Genomic DNA, 19,008 nt, shown 5'->3' on the forward strand with positions numbered 1-19,008 from the left:
TAGAGGAGTTCCTACGGTGCAAAAACCCCCGAGGAATGGTAACTTCAAATGCAGGAATGAGGAAACAAACTGCTGATCTGCTCCTTTTCACCAGAAATGAAACTCTCTGACACAGTGATGCGTCACAAACAGAGCTCACTAAAAAACACTGTGGACTGGACCTGCTGCTGAAATCAGAACCTGTCCCAACTCAAACCAGAGTCCAGCATGTCTGAGTGTCTGTATTTTTCTCTTTATGGGTACAGTTGGAAGTAGTACCTTATGTGTACACTGCATTAAACTCGTGGTGGGTAAGTTTGTGAATAATCACAAATAATGCATCTTGGTTGACACAGCCGGGTTTTTCCTCTCTCCTCTCTTTAGACCCGCCCCTGCTGTACTCGGGTTTCTCCCCCCCTCCCTCATTTCCTTCCACTGAAAAACGTGTTTCCTGATTCACAAACCTGTCGCTTCGAAGCCACTGAAAGTCTGGTCCTCACAGTAGCAGAAAGAAGTAGTGGATGAAAGGAGGTCAGTGTTTCTTCTTTTTCTCCTGCAGAGACTCCTCAGACACCCTTAAGTACTGTACTTCATAGGGACAGGGAAACCTGATTGCACCAGGATCCTGTTTGGCAGAAACGTTTCTCTGAGGCGGTATTTCATTCAGCTCAGTTCGTCCCTAAACCACCCTGTGGTCCTGAGGTAAATGTTCTGCATTTATATAGCGCTTTTCTACCTATTGGCACTCAAAGCGCTTTGCACTCAAAGCGCTTTACACTGCTTCTTATTCACCCATTCTCACTCACAATCACACACACACTCATACGTCCATAGAACTTCTCCTGCAACTAACTTTCATAATTTGATTCATTCTACAATTTAGGGTGCATTTCATGTCTGTTAGTGACAAACATGTTTTATGTGATATTTTACACATCTGAAGAAAGCATGTTACAATGTCCCACACACATTCTGTGCTTTGTCTGTCTTGAAATTGCTATGATGTTCCTAAACTGACTATTGACTGACTGACTGTGTCCATTTTTCAGGTTAGTGAGTCTAGTAAGTCAATTTTTTTTTATCATTCAATCAATCTATAATAGCATAACAATTAATTTACCAAAAATAAAAATGTAACTTCATTAATCATTTATATTTCAATATAATGCATTATTCCTCCACCCAATATACTGTAGGTCATTCTTAACTGGTGATCTGTGTTTTACAGACTAATATGACATCTCTCCAAAATACAATTAAAGTAGGAGCTTGTCTGAGTGTGGTTTCCTCAGTAAACAGCTCAGTTTTTTATTAAATTTTTTTATTTGATTTTATTTTTGTCATTTTGGCTTATCCAGTGAGTTCAGGGTCGCCACAGTTGATCATTTGTTTGCATGTTGATTTGGCACAGTCTTTATGCCAGATTTCTACCGGGCTTGGACCGGCACTGCACGGCTGGGGATGGGGATGGGCCATTGGCGGTTCAGTGTCTTGCCCAGGGACACCTCGACATGTAGTTGGGACCGGGGGTCAAACCACTAACCCTGTGGTCCCGTGGACTGCCAGTCGGTTGTAACGACTGCCTTACCAACTAAGCTACAGCTGCCCCAGTACACTGCTCAGTTTATTTTTGTTTAAATACTGTAACAGAGTAGAAGAATGAACATAAAAATCAGTCACTATCACTGATCCTTGTTCTCCTCTGTCTGCTGCAGACAGGGACACTTGGCTGAGCTCCATCCTCGCTCAGACTGAGAGAGAAGAAGCTGCTAAACAAGTTGATTTTCTTATTCGATAATCTCAGTGGTGTCTTAAAAAGTCATATCCGGTGATTTCACTAGACAAATATTTATGTTTTTGTGCTCTAGTTAACATTTAACAATTAAACCCATGCACTGTGAGGTAATTTCTTTATTGTCCCAAAATTGTCCCAGGTACCGAATCTTAGTGTACTGCTAATTTGCAACTATGTTACCTAGTACAGCCAACTCATGCGCCTTTACTGAGGGACTTTGTGTGCATGTAAATGAATCATAAGGATTAAATTGATATTTCAAATATGTTTGTTTTAATTGTTTTCTAATAGTTTTTTGAAAAAGCACCTTTGTTTCGTACTTTCTGCTGATGTGAACACCCAGTTATAGAACGACTCTTTTAGCTGAAAAGTCTGCCTCTGAAGATCTTCTAAACCAAACGTTAAGTGGATCACAAAGGACAGTTAAAAGTTCAGATACGTTAACATGTCCTTGTTCTCATATGTATGTGTCTGCAGATGCTCAGACTGTGGAAAACAGCATCCACCTGTCTTGGTTCATTCAGACCTACTTACTGATATTTAACCAAACACTTTCATCTTCCTCTTAAAGTCACCTTAAAGTGCTTTGGGTGAGGAGGATGAGACACTGGATGAACCACCTCCTGACAAATCTGTTCAGTATGTGGTTTTACACATTAAAAGATAAAATAAAAAAAACATAAAGGTTCTGAATACGAGGTCCCAAAAAAAACAAATCACAAGCATTAAACCGTCTCTTTTCTGTCTGTTACCAAGCAGCTGCTCATTCATCCATACCATTTTAACATCCATAAAGTTTCACAGTTACCACAGGATGAGTGGCTGTATGGAGGAAGACAAGGACCATTCTGTGGTGTTCCACTGTGTGTCTGTGAAGAGCGACTGGTCCAAAGACACCCCTCCTTTCTTTAATGATGGCCCCTCAGACCCACAGTAAGACACAGTTTCTTCTGGGAACTGAATGAAGGGGACTTAAATATTGAGTAGACTAACGTACTCATTCTGAAAGTTTGACCAGCACCATGTTGATCAGCCCACAGTCAGAAACCAAACCTTGTTTAACACGTGTTGCTCGCTGACAGATGCTTTTCACCCCCATAAAAGTTTTGTCATCTGCAGAGATCAGAACTTGAGACCTGGATCAGACTGTTTGTCTGTGAAGAGTGACCGGTTCAAAGACACCCCACTGTTCTTCAGTGATGGACCCTCAAACACAAAGTATGTAACACAACAAGTGTTACTGCCAGCTTTACTCAAACTTGAGTAATACCAATGAATTACTGTATGTTTATATACTTCATCAAAACTTTCAGGTATTTGGTCAAAGACAACCAAAATTTCACACTGTAATCTCAGGTAACACTACAGTATCGTTGTCACAGATGACTCTAACAGAAACATGTTAATATGGAGGCTGTAGTAGAAGCCACTGACATCTGACTGAAGCTGAGCTGTTTTACAGAGCAGGGTTTAAGATTTTACATTGTCACAAAATTCCATTTAGGCTTCTATATAAAAATAACACAACAGCACATCTCTTATTTTTTGCTGCTGTAATAATTTTACATTTATAACAATAGTTTTTTCATCTGATATTAAGTTTTACCACCTTATATTTATATATTGTCGGATATTCAAACTTTACTGTCAAAATTAAGCTGTTTTACGTCAAAATTTTATGTCATCATAACTTTCAAATCAGGCCTTAATTAAAATTACATCTGTGTTAATAGTGTACCATGTTTTATGGCTTTTTCACAAAGTAATTCTAGCATCTATTAAACATGAATTAACATGACTTTGCTTAACGTTACATTGTAGTAAATTTTAGTTTTAGTTTTTTAGTAATTTAACTTATAATTTTTTAATTAACTCAACATGAGGTTATTAACTCAACATGAGGTTAAGTGCAATATAATTTTAAATTGTAACATTATATTACAATTAGAATTTAAATTCAAAGCTTTTTTGTAATGTTGTAGATTTCTTAATTTCAAATAAACCAACATTTTACATATAACACATATGCTCCAATAACGTCTCTTGATCTGAAGGAATCAGGAGGAGGAGCTGTCCTGCTGTGCTTCGGGTCAGGAAGTCCAATGTGGAGAAAGATCCAGAACAAGACCTGGACTGGTGACAGTCAGGCAGACTAGAACTGTACAAAGTAAGACTGAACATTCTGCTGATGTGTTTGAAATGAAAATAATCACCAGATTCTGTTTCTTCATTCTCTCACAGTTTTTCATCTTTCAGCAGATGTTGGTCTGCAGGAGGTTTTAGATGAACATAAGATCAGTCTGAGGAGGAGATGTGAATGTGTAACTGAAGGAAGTGATGAAACAGGAAGTGGAACACTCCTCAACAGGATCTACACTGAGCTGTACATCACAGAGGGACAGAGTGAAGAAGTCAATACCCAACATGAGGTGAGGCAGCTTGAGACAGCTTCCAAGATGAAGACCCTCCATGACACTCCAATCAAGGTCCACGACATCTTTAAAGCCTTATCTGACCAACAGAGACGCATGAGAGTGATTCTGACCAACGGCGTTGCTGGTGTTGGAAAAACCTTCTCAGTGCAGAAGTTCAGTCTGGACTGGGCAGAGGGCTTGGAAAACCAAGATGTCAGTGTCCTGGTTGTGCTTTCGTTCAGGGAGCTGAACTTGATCAAAGATGAGCAGTACAGTCTTCTCACGCTGCTCCATGTTTTCCATCCAACATTACAGAAGGTCACACCAGAGCAGCTGGCTTTCTGTAAACTTTTGTTCATCTTTGACGGCCTGGATGAAAGCAGATGTTCACTGGATTTCAACAACAGTGAGGTTGTGTCTGATGTCACACAGAAGTCATCAGTCATGGTGCTGTTGACAAACCTCATCAAGGGGAATCTGCTTCCCTTGGCTCTTGTCTGGATAACTTCCAGACCTGCAGCAGCCAATCAGATCCCTCCTACATGTGTCGACAGGGTAACAGAAGTACGAGGCTTCACTGACGCCCAGAAGGAGGAGTACTTCAGGAGGAGGTTCAGTGATGAAGAGCTGTCCAGCAGAATCATCTCCCACATCAAGACATCCAGGAGCCTTCACATCATGTGTCACATCCCAGTCTTCTGCTGGATCACTGCTACAGTTCTGGGGCGCATGTTGACTTCAGAGCAGAGAGGAGAGCTGCCCAAGACCCTGACTGACATGTACTCACACTTCTTGCTGGTTCAGACCAAGAGGAAGAAGAACAAGTATGATGAGGGACATGAAACCAGTCCACAGGAGCTGACGGAGGCTGACAGGGAAGTTCTTGTGAAGCTGGGGAGGCTAGCGTTTGAACATCTGGAGAAAGGAAACGTCATGTTCTACCAAGAAGACTTGGAGCAGTGTGGTCTTGAAGTCACAGAGGCCTTGGTGTACTCAGGAGTTTGTACAGAGATCTTTAAGAGAGAGAGTGTGATCTTCCAGAAAACAGTCTACTGCTTTGTTCATCTGAGCATTCAGGAGTTTCTGGCTGCAGTTTACTTCTTCTACTGTTACACTATCAGGGACACAGAGGTACTGGAGGACTTTCTGGTAGATGATAATGATGACAACAATTCATTAAATGATTATGATGATGACTGCGACATAGACAATGACCATTATCCTTCACTAGCTGACCTCCTGCGCATGGCCATGGAGAAATCCCTCCAAAGTAAAAATGGCCACCTGGACCTGTTTGTTCGATTCCTTCATGGCCTCTCTCTGCTATCTGATCAGAAACTCTTAGGAGGTCTGCTGGGTCAGATGGAGAACAGTCCAGAAATCATCCAGAGAATTATTGACAACCTGAAGCTAATGGAGGCAAAGTTTAACTCTCCTGACAGAAGCATCAATATCTTCCACTGTCTGATGGAGATGAAGGACCACTCAATACATCAGGAGATCCAAGAGTTCCAGAAGTCAGAGAAGGAACTCTCTGAGATCCACTGCTCAGCTCTGGCCTACATGCTGTCGATGTCAGATGAGGTTCTGGATGAGTTAGACCTGGACAAGTACAAAACAACGTGGAAGGGTCGACTCAGACTGATCCCAGCCATAAGAAATTGCAGAAAAGCCAGGTACATCCAGATTGTTACATTATTATGAAACACAGTACAGCCACTGTCACTAGGTGGCAGACTCAGTATGCTCTTCATCACCCTTAGATGACCTATAATATCAATATACAGTCTTACAGTCAATATACAGTCTTACACTAAACGGTAGGAAGGATTAATCAGGTAAATAATTAAAAGTAGATAAGGCAAGTAAACCAGCCTTCACGCAGCAGGTTACAGTTAAACAGCCAAGAAAGGACTGTCAAACAGTCCTGCAGTAACCAGGAAACGTGGGTCTTTTGAGAAATGCCTGATCCAACTATCTCTGAAGAACTAATCAGTAGAGAGGCAACTATACAGGAAGGTGAGCAATTACAGAGCGATCAGTGATGCAGGCAAAAAGGAAAGTCAATGGTATATTATACTGAAAAAAACAGCTTGGTAAACTACAACACACTCACAACCTCAATCTCAAACTTGAGCTACAGGCATGTTGTTTTTGCCAAAAGTAAAAGGAAAGGTACATGTATGTTTTCCAACAAATCAAAATCCTCTTTAGACTAGGAGAAACTAGTCAGAGGAGCATCATGTTGATTTGTTGATCTGATCTTGTTTACATTACTAACATTCCATTTTATTCCTCTTAGGCTTTGTGAATGTTGGCTCTCTGAGACTCACTATGAAGTCATTGTCTCAGCTCTAAAGTCCAACACCTACCATCTGAGAGAACTGGAGCTCAGAGGAAGCAGACTCCAGGATTCAGGAGTGAAGATGCTGTCTGCAGGGCTGGAGAGTTCACACTGTAGACTGGAGAAACTTTTGTTAGTTTACTTCCTGTCTTTGACATACGCACATCTTTTTGAATAACTTCCGATGCTGGCACCCATTAGTTTACAACATCCTAAAACTAAACCTAATTTCTGATATGGTTTTGGTGAAGAAGGAATGTGTATATATGTATATATGTATATATATGTGTGTGTATGTATATATATATATATATATATATATATATATATATATATATATATACACACACACACACTTTCTTACTATTTCTAATCAAAGTTGTGTTAGATGTTAGCAAGTACTTTGACATCTAATACCTTCAGTAAATTATAAGTCATGTACTTATTGTTACTGAATTATTGTTGTTACTTCTACTTTTACTAGAATACATTTGTTTTTTGGGATTTGTACTTCAACTAAGTAGTTTCTGAATACTTTACCAACTACTGACAACTTCTTTTCCTTTCGGCTGCTCCCTTTCAGGGGTCGCCACAGCGAATCATGTGCCTCCATCTAACTCTATCCTCTGCATCCTCTTCACTCACACCAACTAACTTCATGTCCTCCCTCACTACATCCATAAATCTCCTCTTTGGTCTTCCTCTAGACCTCCTGCCTGGCAGCTCCAACCTCAGCATCCTTCTACCGATATATTCACAGTTTCTCCTCTGAACATGTCCAAACCACCTCAATCTGGCCTCTCTGACTTTATCTCCAAAACATCTAACATGAGCTGTCCCTCTGATGTACTCATTCCTGATCCTGTCCATCCTCGTCACTCCCAAAGAGAACCTCAACATCTTAAGCTCTGCTACCTCCAGCTCTGCCTCCTGTCTTTTCTTCATTGCCAATGTCTCTAAGCCGAACAACATTGCTGGTCTCACCACCGTCTTGAACACCTTTCCTTTCATTCTCGCTGATACTCTTTTATCACACAACACACCTGACACTTTTCTCCACCCGTTCCAACCTGCCTGCACTCGCCTCTTCACCTCTTTTCCACACTCACCGTTGCTCTGAACCGTTGACCCTAAGTACTTAAAGTCCTGCACCTTCTTCACCTCTGCTCCCTGTAACCTCACCATTCCACCTGGGTCCCTCTCATTGACACACATGTATTCTGTCTTGCTGCGGCTAAGCTTCATTCCTCTGTTTTCCAGAGCAGACCTCCACCTCTCTAGATTTTCCTCCACCTGCTCCCTGCTCTCACTACAAATAACAATGTCATCTGCAAACATCATAGTCCAGGGAGATTCTTGTCTAACCTCATCTGTCAGTCTGTCCATCACCAGAGCAAACAAGAAGGGGCTCAGAGCCGATTGTTGATGCAGACCCACCTCCACCTTGAACTCCTCTGTCACACCTACAGCACACCTCACCACTGTCTTACAGCTCTCATGCATGTCCTGCACCACTCTAACATACTTCTCTGCCACTCCAGACGTCCTCATACAATACCACAGCTCCCTATGACCCTCTCTGTACTTCTCCATCAGCGTCCTCAAAGCAAATACTGCATCTGTTGTACTCTTTCTAGGCATGAAACCATATTGCTGCTCACAAATGTTCACCTCTGCCCTTAGCCGAGCTTCCACTACTCTTTCCCACAACTTCATTGTGTGACTCATCAGCTTTATTCCTCTGTAGTTGCCACAGCTCTGCACATCTCCCTTGTTCTTAAAAATTGGTACCAGTACACTTTTCCTCCAGTCCTCTGGCATCCTCTCACTCTCCAAGATCTTGTTAAACAAACTAGTCAAAAACTCTACTGCCACCTCTCCTAGACACTTCCATACCTCCACAGGTATGTCATCAGGACCAACTGCCTTTCCGCTCTTCATCCTCTTCAATGTCCTCCTCACTTCACTCTTACTAATCTTTGCTACTTCCTGCTCCACACCAGTCACCTCTTCTACTCTTCGTTCCCTTTCATTTTCCTCGTTCATCAACTCTTCAAAGTACTCCTTCCATCTTCCCATCACACTCCTGGCACCTGTCAATACATTTCCATCCTTATCCTTAATCACCCTAACCTGCTGCACATCCTTTCCATCTCTATCTCTTTGTCTGGCCAACCTGTACAAATCCACCTCTCCCTCTTTAGTGTCCAACCTAGCATACAAGTCCTCATATGCTCTTTGTTTGGCCTTTGCCACCTCTATCTTCACCTTACGCTGTATCTCCCTGTACTCCTGTCTACTCTCTTCAGTCCTCTCAGTGTCCCACTTCTTCTTAGCTAACCTCTTTCTCTGTATACACTCCTGAACTTCCTCGTTCCACCACCAAGTCTCCTTGTCCGCTTTCCTCTTTCCAGATGACACACCGAGTACCCTCCTACCTGTCTCCCTGATCAAATTAGCTGTAGTAGTCCAGTCATCTGGAAGCACCTCCAAACCACCCAGAGTCTGTCTCAGCTCCTCCCTGAAAACTAAACGACATTCTTCCTTTTTCAACTTCCACCACTTTGTCCTCTGCTCTGCCTTAGTCCTCCTTATCTTCCTCACCACCAGCATCATTTTACACACCACCATCCTGTGTTGTCTGGCTACACTCTCCCCTACCAATGCTTTACAGTCACTGATCTCTTTCAGATTACAACGTCTACACAAGATGTAGTCTACCTGAGTGCTTCTCCCTCCGCTCTTGTACGTCACCCTATGTTCCTGCCTCTTCTGAAAGAAAGTGTTTACTACAGCCATTTCCATCCTCTTTGCAAAGTCAACCACCATCTGACCTTCTGCGTTCCTGTCCTGAACACCAAACCTGCCCATAACAGTCTCATCACCTCTGTTCCCTTCACCTACATGCCCATTGAAATCTGCACCAATGACAACTCTCTCACCTCTGGGGATGCTCTGCATCACTTCATCTAACTCACTCCAGAATTTCTCCTTCTCTTCTAACTCACATCCTACCTGTGGGGCATAACCACTCACAACATTGAACATCACCCCTTCAACTTCCAGCTTCAGACTCATCAACCTGTCTGATACTCTTTTCACCTCTAGAACATTCCTCACAAAATCCTCTTTCAATATAACTCCTACTCCATTTCTCTTCCTATCTGACCCATGGTAAAACAACTTAAAACCTGCTCCTAAGCTTCTAGCCTTGCTACCTTTCCACCTGGTCTCCTGGACACACAGTATGTCCACCTTCCTTCTCTGCATCATGTTGATCAACTCCCTAGCCTTCCCTGTCATAGTACCAACATTCAAAGTCCCTACTGTCAGTCCTACATTCTTAGCTTTCCTCTTCTCTCTCTGCCTACGAACACACCTTCCTCCTCTTCTTCTTCGTCTTCGACCAACAGTAGTCCAATTTCCACCGGTACCCTGTAGGTCAACATCACCGGTGGCGGTCGTTGTTAACCCGGGCCCCGACCGATCCGGTATGGAAGTCTTTGTCACGATTCGCATGTTTGATTTGGCATGTGTTTTACGTCGGATGCCCTTCCTGCCACAACCCTCTGCATTTATCCAGGCTTGGGACTGGCACAAGAAGACACTGGCTTGTGCCCCCTTGCGGTTGCATTTTACCAACTACTGACAACAACCTACTTTATTACAAATCTAAAGGATGTGTCTTGTAATGTGCCCTTGCTTTTTATACATTGAACAAAATGAAGAGTTGTGTTAAAATGTTGTTAATTGTGGTGTGTAGATGGTGGTGGGACAACTGTTGGTAAATGTATACAAATATATTTCTAATTTAGATATCATCCTTTTAATTTTAGACTTGCTAACTGTGAGCTGTCAAACCTCAGCTGTGGGTATCTAGTTGCAGCTCTTAATTTCAACCCTTACTATATGAAAGAATTGGACCTTAGCAGAAACAACCTGCAGGATTTGGGAATAAAGCTGCTATCTGCTGGTTTGGAAAACGCACAGTGGAGACTGGAAATTCTGAGGTTAGAAATTATCTTCAGAGCTCCTCAATATTCTGATAGATAGATACTTTAATTAACCAGGTAAGAAACTCATTAAGATTATCAAATTTAATTTTCAAGAGAGACCTGGTCAAATTAAATTTGATTTACTGTATAAGGTTAATAAAAAGGTGGTTCACTTCAAAAAAGCAGATATGTTGGTTTATACTTCATAAACCTGATTTTACTGAATGTCATTTATTTAGACTGTGTCAGTGCGGATTATCGGAGATCAGCTGTGATTATCTGGCCTCGGCTCTGAGGTCGAACCCCTCCCATTTGAGAGAACTGGACCTAAGCAACAACGACCTACAGAATTCAGGAGTGAAGCTGCTGTCTGCTGGACTGGAGAGTCCACACTGTAGACTGGAGACTTTGAGGTCTGCTTTGTTTCTGTCTTTATGAGGAAGGTGTTTTTAATATGCATGATGACAGTAACTACATGTGTGTTTTGTAGACCAGTATGTCAGATTTTTATTTAAAAAAGAAAACAAGTTCACTGATTATGGATTTTCAATGAGCTGGGAAAGAAAGATAACGTAAATAAATAAATTTGCATTGCAACGCATATACATCAGGTCTTCATAAACATCAGTTAAATTCAATTTACCTCACTGTAATTGTACACCAAACTTTAATCCTTGTAGTTCAATTGAACAATTAAAACAATGTCTATCATAAACTTAAAAAATATCAATAAGACAACAGAATAAATAGCAACACTCTGCCTTGTTGTATTTGTATAGCACCAAATCAGTAATCTAGTTTAAATGACAATAATAAAATAAGACAGAGAATAAGTAGCAGCAGCTGCATTATTGTGTCGAGTCAGTATTGCACCAAAGAGTGTTAAAATCTGTATATGGGTGTAAATACATCCAAATAATTCTAACCAGAATCCCACCAGAAGCTTGTTTGCCTCTGGTGGGGTAATGCCTTCCAAAATGCAAAGTAAAAAGATAGTGTCCTGGATGAGAAGTGTATTTAATTATATTTACATCCCTGCGAAAGTGTCAGGTTCTATTATTGATATCCTTCAGTTTTGGAAGCACAGAGCCAATAACTTGATGGTCTGATCAACAACTTTCTGAAGAAGTTTCCTATCTGCTGCATTGCAGCTGGCAAACCACACAGCAGAACTTGTTCTGCATGTTGATTTGGAATGTTTTTTTTTTTTTTAATTTCTTTTTTTTTTTTGTGCTGGATGCCCTTACTGGCGAAACCCTCCCATTTTATTCATGCTCGGGACCGGCACCAGGGTTGCCTGCCTGGGTGGGCCACACCTGGTGGGGTGGGATTACCTATGTTCTACCACAGAGCCACCAGGTCCCACTTGTGCCTTGAGATGGCTTTGTTGTGAATTGGCGCTGTATAAATAAAGTTGAATTGAAAACTTCACTAGAGCTGAGATGTGAGACCAAATTAGGTCCTGAGAGATCTGTTTACCTAAAAAACTTAAATGTTGCTACTCTCCACCATTTGAGCCAATGTGCAGGGTTCTTAATTTAGCTTCCTGAAGCAGATTATCATCCGTTTTGTTTTAGAGATATTAAGGGCTAGGTTTTTTGAAAAGCACAAATCTGCCAGTCTGCATACCTGATCCCTGTAGTCAAACTCATCCCCATTTTGTATTAGTTCTACAATGGTGATGGTGGTGTCTGAACTTGATGTCAGGTAGGAAGAATGATGTAACTGAAGCCTCACCACTTGGTCCACCCCCAGGTCTATTACTCCCAAGCTAGCGGGTAGGACTGCATTGAACAACAAGCTAACACTCACTGGCCACTTTATTAGGTACACCTTTACAATCTAATGGAATTTAATACAGCAGCTCTGCCATGAATTTTACTTTTACAATGTTATAATTTCTGTTATAACAATGTTAAAGTTTTTAAGTTGAAATTTTTAGAAAGGTGATAATTCTGTTTATTATTTAGGTTGAAGTCTTCAGTGGAGTCATATTGGAGTGCATTATCTTCTAATGTTCTAATGTTTGGCCACACCATTTATGCACTATGACCGCAATATTAAACACAATATGGAATTATCACTTTTCTGACACTTAACTTAAAAATGTTGAAATTATAACCTTGTAAAAGTAGAATTTGTGGCAGAGCTGCTATATTGGATTTTAATACACTGTACAGGTGTACCTATTTAAGTGGCTAGTACGTTTATGTTCCAGGTGCTCTAGGTTAGAGAGACCAGTGTGGATTGTCTTGTTTTTAACCATCGTTAGATGATCTTTTTAATTTATAGGCTAGTTGGTGCTGGGAGCTAGTGCTGAGTTTCTCGCTTGGGGACACACCTGGTGGGTAGGCTGGGATTTGATCCCGCAGACTTCTGCATTCCATCCTGCTGCTCTACTGGCCGCAGAAGGTGGCCAACTCTCTAAGTTGAAGGCATCTTATTAAACTGCACCCCTTTTGACATCTCACTACAAAATGGTGAATACCATTCCTTAAAATGAAATCAAAGGCACCAGTTTTACACAAAGTTTTGCTCTAAACATGAAATTTTAAATGTGCACACAGGTTAGGTTAAGATTAGGCATTAAACAAAGATGTTCGATACTCAGAGGCTGCCCTAAAAATCAGTACCTTCTTAATTTCACATCATGTGACAGCTTAACATGGAATCTTCACTGTTTATACAGACTCAATCTCTGTAAACTACAAGAGGACTGCTGTTCTTCTCTAGCTTCAGCCCTGAACTCCAAGTCCTCCCATCTGAGAGAACTAGACCTTAGCTACAACAACTTGCAGGATTCAGGAGTGAAACAGCTTTCTGCTGGACTGAAAAGTCCATTTTGTAGACTGGAAGCTTTAAGGTAGGTGCTATATTATGCTTGTGTTTGGAATCTGACCCCCCTCCACCTCCAAAATATGCAATTTTTAAAATCCCTCTCTACCGGGCAGGTTGATCTGCTGTCTGCTCACAGATAGAAGCTGTGATTTTCTGGCCTTATCTCTAAAGTCCAACCACTCCCATCTGAAAGTACTGGACCTTAGCTCTAATAAGTTGCAAGACTCTGGAGTAAAAATGCTGTCTGCTGGACTGGAGAGTCCCTGTTGTAGACTGGAAATCCTGAGGTACAGCATATCTTTTTTTCTTGGTACAGAGTTGGAAGGTTGGTCATGGTTTGATAATATCTTCCCCTCTGCAGGTTAAAGGACTGTCATGTCACAGATAAAGGTTCTGATTATCTGACCTCAGCTTTGAAGACCAACCCATTCCATCTGGACCTGAGCCTCAACAGGTTGCAGAATTCAGGAGTGAAGCTGCTGCCTGATATTGTTTAGAACAAGCTGCTGACCAAACTGTAAACTTTAAGGTCTACAGTTTGGTCAGCTTGTTTTGATCCATAATATGGGCTTTTGTTGTGTTCATTCCTACAGAGTCACCTGAACTTGGGCTGTAGAGAGGATATCCTTCATCAAGTTGTCTTGTCAATCATTTATCCGAGATGGCAGAATCACTTCTATTCTTTGTCATTCATTTTGTTCCGTTGGTTATAAAGTTAAATCTCTTCTAATTACTTCTTATTGTTATCCGAGTGCTCACAAAAATGACTGTGTCTTGACAGAGGCAATAATTATGTTTGTAATTATGTTAGTTTGCTTTATTATTTATGAGCCACTAAAAATGGGGGGCTGCATGAAAAGAACTAATTCTTGAATTCTTGTTTATTGCCAAACCCTGTGAATTAAAGCTGCAAGTCTTGAATTTGCTCATATCTTGAGTGTTTCATGTCAAATTTATTGTGATTGTGGCCAAATGCCAATTTATATATATATATTTTTATGCAGGACCTAACTGCATATGTCAAAAGAAAACAGAGGCTTTGTTCATCTACACTGCGTTGAGTGTTAAAGTCTTTGAAAAGAAGGCATGATGAGGAAAGGGAGGGGACACCTGGATAATGAGAAGAATAGTCTCCCATGATTCATGTGGTCAATATTGTTATAGTACCTATAAACCTGTTAAAGGGGTAATTGTACACCTACAACCATCCGTGATGGATATTTTAACTGCCTGTGAGGGAACTATAAAGGCAAGTGATCAGAAAGTCAAGTTTATGTCCAAACTAATGTAAGGTAATGACTGAGTCAGATTAAACAAATCACTAATATTTTAAAAAGTCTTTCACCAATCGCTCAGATGGGTAACAAATGTGGACATTAAAATCTCATCAAACTTTTCTGGAAATCTGGATTTATTTCTGCCTTTACCTGACCCTGCTCCCTTTCTGTTCCTATGAGGTTCAGTCAGTTGAGGTTCTAACGCTGTCCTCCAGCCTGACCCCTGAAGGGGTTTGCTCCCCATCACTGGCCTTCAGCTTGGCCCCCAAATAGATAGATATTTTTATTTACTGTAAAAACTACACACAAGCTACAAACAGAGTTGTTACATTAAAATCACAGTGTACAACATTTTTCACAGTGGTATTAGTAAAGAATCAACCCCTGAAACCATTTCCAATTTGTTGTTTTTCAGCCTGAAATGAAAACTAAAAGAAGAGCAGAGCGTGGTTGAGTGTAAAGAGCAAAGTAAATTTGGTTTTGAGCAGGGAGAGGGAGACCTGGACAGAGTCGAAGGGACTGATTCAGGGTCTCAAATTAACACTAGCTTAGGTTGCACAATTCAACTTCAATTTACTGAGATAAAATATTGGTTTTATAAACAGTAAGAGAATACTGAGCATAATGAGCACAGGCATACGATAATAGATTGTTCTGCATTGTTGTGGCCCACTGAAAACCTTGAACAACCTGAAATACAAGTACCTTTTAAAAGTTTAGTACCAGTACATACTAGAAATAAAAAGCACTTACTTCATTTAAGAAAATGGGATGTCTCTAGTGCTTTGAAGTTATTAGTAAACCTGTTACCTCCTACCTGCACTTCCTGTTCTTAAAGTAAGCTCATCTCTGTTCACATACTGTATATCATGTTTCTCTTTTCTTCCACAGATCTACCTGTTCACAGGCAGCTATAAACAGGAGCCGATGAGCACAATGACACAGCAAGGACTTCAGCGTAAAAAATTGTGCTGTTCCATCTGTCTGGACCTTCTGAAGGATCCAGTGACTATTCCATGTGGACACAGCTACTGCATGAACTGTATTCAAACCTACTGGAATGAAGAGGACCAGAAGAAAACCCACAGCTGTCCTCAGTGTAGACATACCTTCATACTGAGACCTGTCCTGGTGAAAAGCAGTGTGTTAGCAGATTTAGTAGAGGACCTGAAGAAGACTGGACTTCAAGGTGATACTCATCCTCACTGCTATGCTGGACCTGGAGATGTCGCCTGTCATTTCTGCACTGAGAGGAAGCTAAAAGCCACCAAGTCCTGTCTGCAGTGTCTGGCCTCTTACTGTGAGCTCCACCTCCAGCCTCACTACAAATCCCCAACTTTACAGAAACACAACCTGGTTGAAGCCTCAGCAAAGCTGCAGGAGAACATTTGCTCTCGTCATAATAAACCAAAGGAAAATTTCTGCCGTACTGATCAGCAGTGTATCTGTTATCTCTGCTTAGTGGAGGAACATAAAGGCCACGACACAGTCTCAGCTGCAGCAGACAGGAGTAAGAGGCAGAGAGAGCTCGAGGGGAGTCGACAAAAACTCCAGCAGAGAATCCAGGACAGAGAGAAGGACATGAAGCTGCTTCAACAGGAGGTGGAGGCAATCAGTCTCTGCTGATAAAGCAGTGGAGAACAGTGACAAGATCTTCACTGAGCTGATCTGTCTCATGGAGAAAAGAAGGTATGGTGTGAAGCAGCAGATTAGAATCCAGCAGGACACTAAGCTGAGCCAAGCCAAAGAGATTCAGGAGAAGCTGGAACAGGAGATCACTGAGCTGCAGAGGACAGACGCTTCTCTGGAGCAGCTCTCACTCACAGAAGATCTCATCCAGTTTTTACACAGCTACCACTCACTGTCAGCACTCATTGAACCTACAGACTCATCCAGCATCAACATCCTTCCTCTGAGATACTTTAAGGATGTGACAGCAGCTGTGTCAAAGCTCAGAGATAAACTACAGGACCTTCTGAGAGAGACATGGACCCAGATGTCACTGACAGAGACAGATGTGGATGTTGCACTGACCCCAGCAGAACCCAAGACCTGAGCTGAGTTTTTACAGTATTCACGTAAGATCACACTGGATCCAAACACAGCACACAGAGGCTTGGTATTATCTGAGGGGAACAGGAAAGTAAGTTGTGTGGATGAAGAGCAGTCACATTCTCATCATCCAAAAAAGTGCATTGAGTTTTCTCAGGTTCTGAGCAGAGACAGTCTGACTGGACTATGTTACTGGGAGGTGAAGTGGAGTGGAAGTGTTTTAGTATCAGCTGCTTACAAGACCATCAGCAGAATAGGAAGGGAAAGTCTTTTTGGGAGCAATGACAAATCTTGGACCTTATGTTGTCTTGGTAATGTATTTAGACATAACAATATCAGAAGTTGCCTCTCAGGTCCTCAGTCCTCCAGAGTAGGAGTCTACCTGGATCACAGAGCTGGTGTTCTGTCCTACTGTGTCACCAATAGAATGAATCTCCTCCACAGAGTCCAGACCACATTCACTCAACCTCTACATGTTGGACTTTGGGTCGTTGAGGACCCCACTGCTAGGCTCTTTTAGCCTCAGTAGACAGGGGTTACTAAATCTGTTAAAAGTAACTGACTGAGACTATTTTAATAATTTGACTTTTGTCTCCATCTGTGTTGCTTACAGCTGAGCTGTCTTTGCAATTCCTGTTAACTGTTTGGAAAATACCCTCCTCCTACATTTTTATTGCTTTTCATATTGTATGAGCTATACAGTACTTCAGTTCTTCACTATGTTATAAAAATAGATGCAAATAGAATAATAACAATAATGGTGAAGAGGGTTCTTTATGTTAAATACTAAGTTGGTGATGACAGCAGCAGGTTTCCTAGATCAAGACATAATGGGCAGCTGTAGCTCAGTTGGTAAGCCAGTTGTCCAGGGACCATTCATCCAGTTATGGATGAATAATCAATGTGAACCTGTGATCATAGAAATAATATAATTTCAAACAAGTCACAACTATACCATACACGAGCACGTGTGTGCTCCAGTACTTAAACAAGACAATATCTTTCACAACAATGATTGCATTTATATTCACTTAAGTAACTGGGTTTCAGTGAGAAATCAGCTTTCTCTAGTAATCAGGGAATTTTGTTTACATACATTAGGAATCCTGGTTACTGGAAATCCACGTATATATGCAGCGGCACCATGATTTCTCCTCCATCTTTGACTTATTTTGGAACCCTGGCTCACAAACTTTAACTATATATTGATGGATGTAGGAAGACGCATTCTGACTCTTCTTTTTAGGGTTAGAGTGTGTGTGTGTTCGTGTCACAGTAGAGTGACAACACAGGGGAAAGAAAAAAAAGGAAAAACGGGGGAGCCACACAGCTGATCCACAACAGTCTAATTTTCAGTCTAATATTGGAACCTAAACTAGTGTAGGCACTAATGCAATTTTTTTCCCGTAAAGGCTGTAGGGCATCTTTGTCTGAATGGAGAAAAATGTTACAATGAAATTTGGCCTCTGCCTTTAATCCATTTCCCTGGGGGCAGTAGTGCTGAGTGTCTTGCTCAGGCACACACCTGGTATGTGGGTTGGGATTTGAACCAGGAGAATTTTGTATCTCAGCCTGATGTTCTACCCACTGAGCCACCAAGCTGCTAAAAGAGAGACATCAAAGCAGATTTGTACCAGTGATGTCCTGATGGAAGTTCACTGCATTAACCACAGGATTAACCACTGTAGTGCTTGAAAAGATAAATAAAGTTCCTCTTGCTCGTTCTCTGATATGGTTCTCTGCTTGTTCTTTGACAAATCCATAAATCCTATAGTCTGCTTGATAAAAACAGTGACCCAGAAGTAGTATACCGGGTCTTATTCATTTGCTTTCTAAGGCTGGCTTGGTTGTCAGTCCTCCACCCATGCTCAGTCGAGAATCACCTGTTTCCAGTGCTGATCCAATACCATATAAAAACAGGGCTGGTAATCAGTTTAATTACTGAGCTTCAAAATTCCCCTTTTTAACATGACTTTAGCATCATTTTGTAGGCCAACACCCAACTTAGCATTAGTGTTGACTTGCTCACAGTCCTCTGCTGGTATCAGCAGCTAAGGAATTTGGATACAGTGACAAGTCTTGGGCTTTATATTGACATAATAAGACATATGTATTCAGACATAACAGTATAAGCACTAATGTCTCTGGTCCTGAGTCATCAATGAGAATAAAATATGTGGCTGTCCTAAACTATGTGACTGACTAATGTATGAACTATTTTTCTATTTTTTCTATAACTTGGTAAAGGTACTGCCTTTACATTGAAGCTGTAATTCTTATTTCTAAAGCTTCTGATTGGACAGAACTAAAAGTA

General features: G+C 41.3%; 1 protein-coding gene and 1 pseudogene across 9 annotated transcripts; both read left to right on the plus strand.

Moving 5' to 3' along the window:
* Positions 1-31: 31 nt before the first annotated feature.
* LOC137104403 (NLR family CARD domain-containing protein 3-like) lies at positions 32-15,668 on the plus strand. Of its 9 annotated transcripts, XM_067485535.1 has the most exons (11): positions 32-2,707; positions 2,879-2,992; positions 3,829-3,941; positions 4,016-5,864; positions 6,491-6,664; positions 10,369-10,542; positions 10,767-10,940; positions 13,217-13,390; positions 13,479-13,652; positions 13,727-13,819; positions 15,534-15,668. In XM_067485535.1, exons 1-11 carry the CDS (start codon positions 2,589-2,591, stop codon positions 15,571-15,573), a joined length of 3,198 nt encoding a protein of 1,065 aa, XP_067341636.1. In that variant the 5' UTR covers positions 32-2,588; the 3' UTR covers positions 15,574-15,668. The 9 variants fall into 9 exon arrangements, 7 of the variants coding, with proteins under 7 accessions (XP_067341636.1, XP_067341635.1, XP_067341637.1 ...); XM_067485534.1 differs by lacking the exon at positions 15,534-15,668 and having other exon boundaries at positions 13,727-14,300; XM_067485536.1 differs by lacking the exon at positions 15,534-15,668 and having other exon boundaries at positions 4,031-5,864; positions 13,727-14,300.
* On the plus strand, positions 15,571-18,686 carry LOC137104436 (E3 ubiquitin/ISG15 ligase TRIM25-like; annotated as a pseudogene).
* The last annotated feature ends 322 nt before the right edge of the window (positions 18,687-19,008 follow it).

This window comes from Channa argus, chromosome 19 (genome assembly GCF_033026475.1).
Source record: "Channa argus isolate prfri chromosome 19, Channa argus male v1.0, whole genome shotgun sequence".
Lineage (NCBI taxonomy): Eukaryota > Metazoa > Chordata > Actinopteri > Anabantiformes > Channidae > Channa > Channa argus.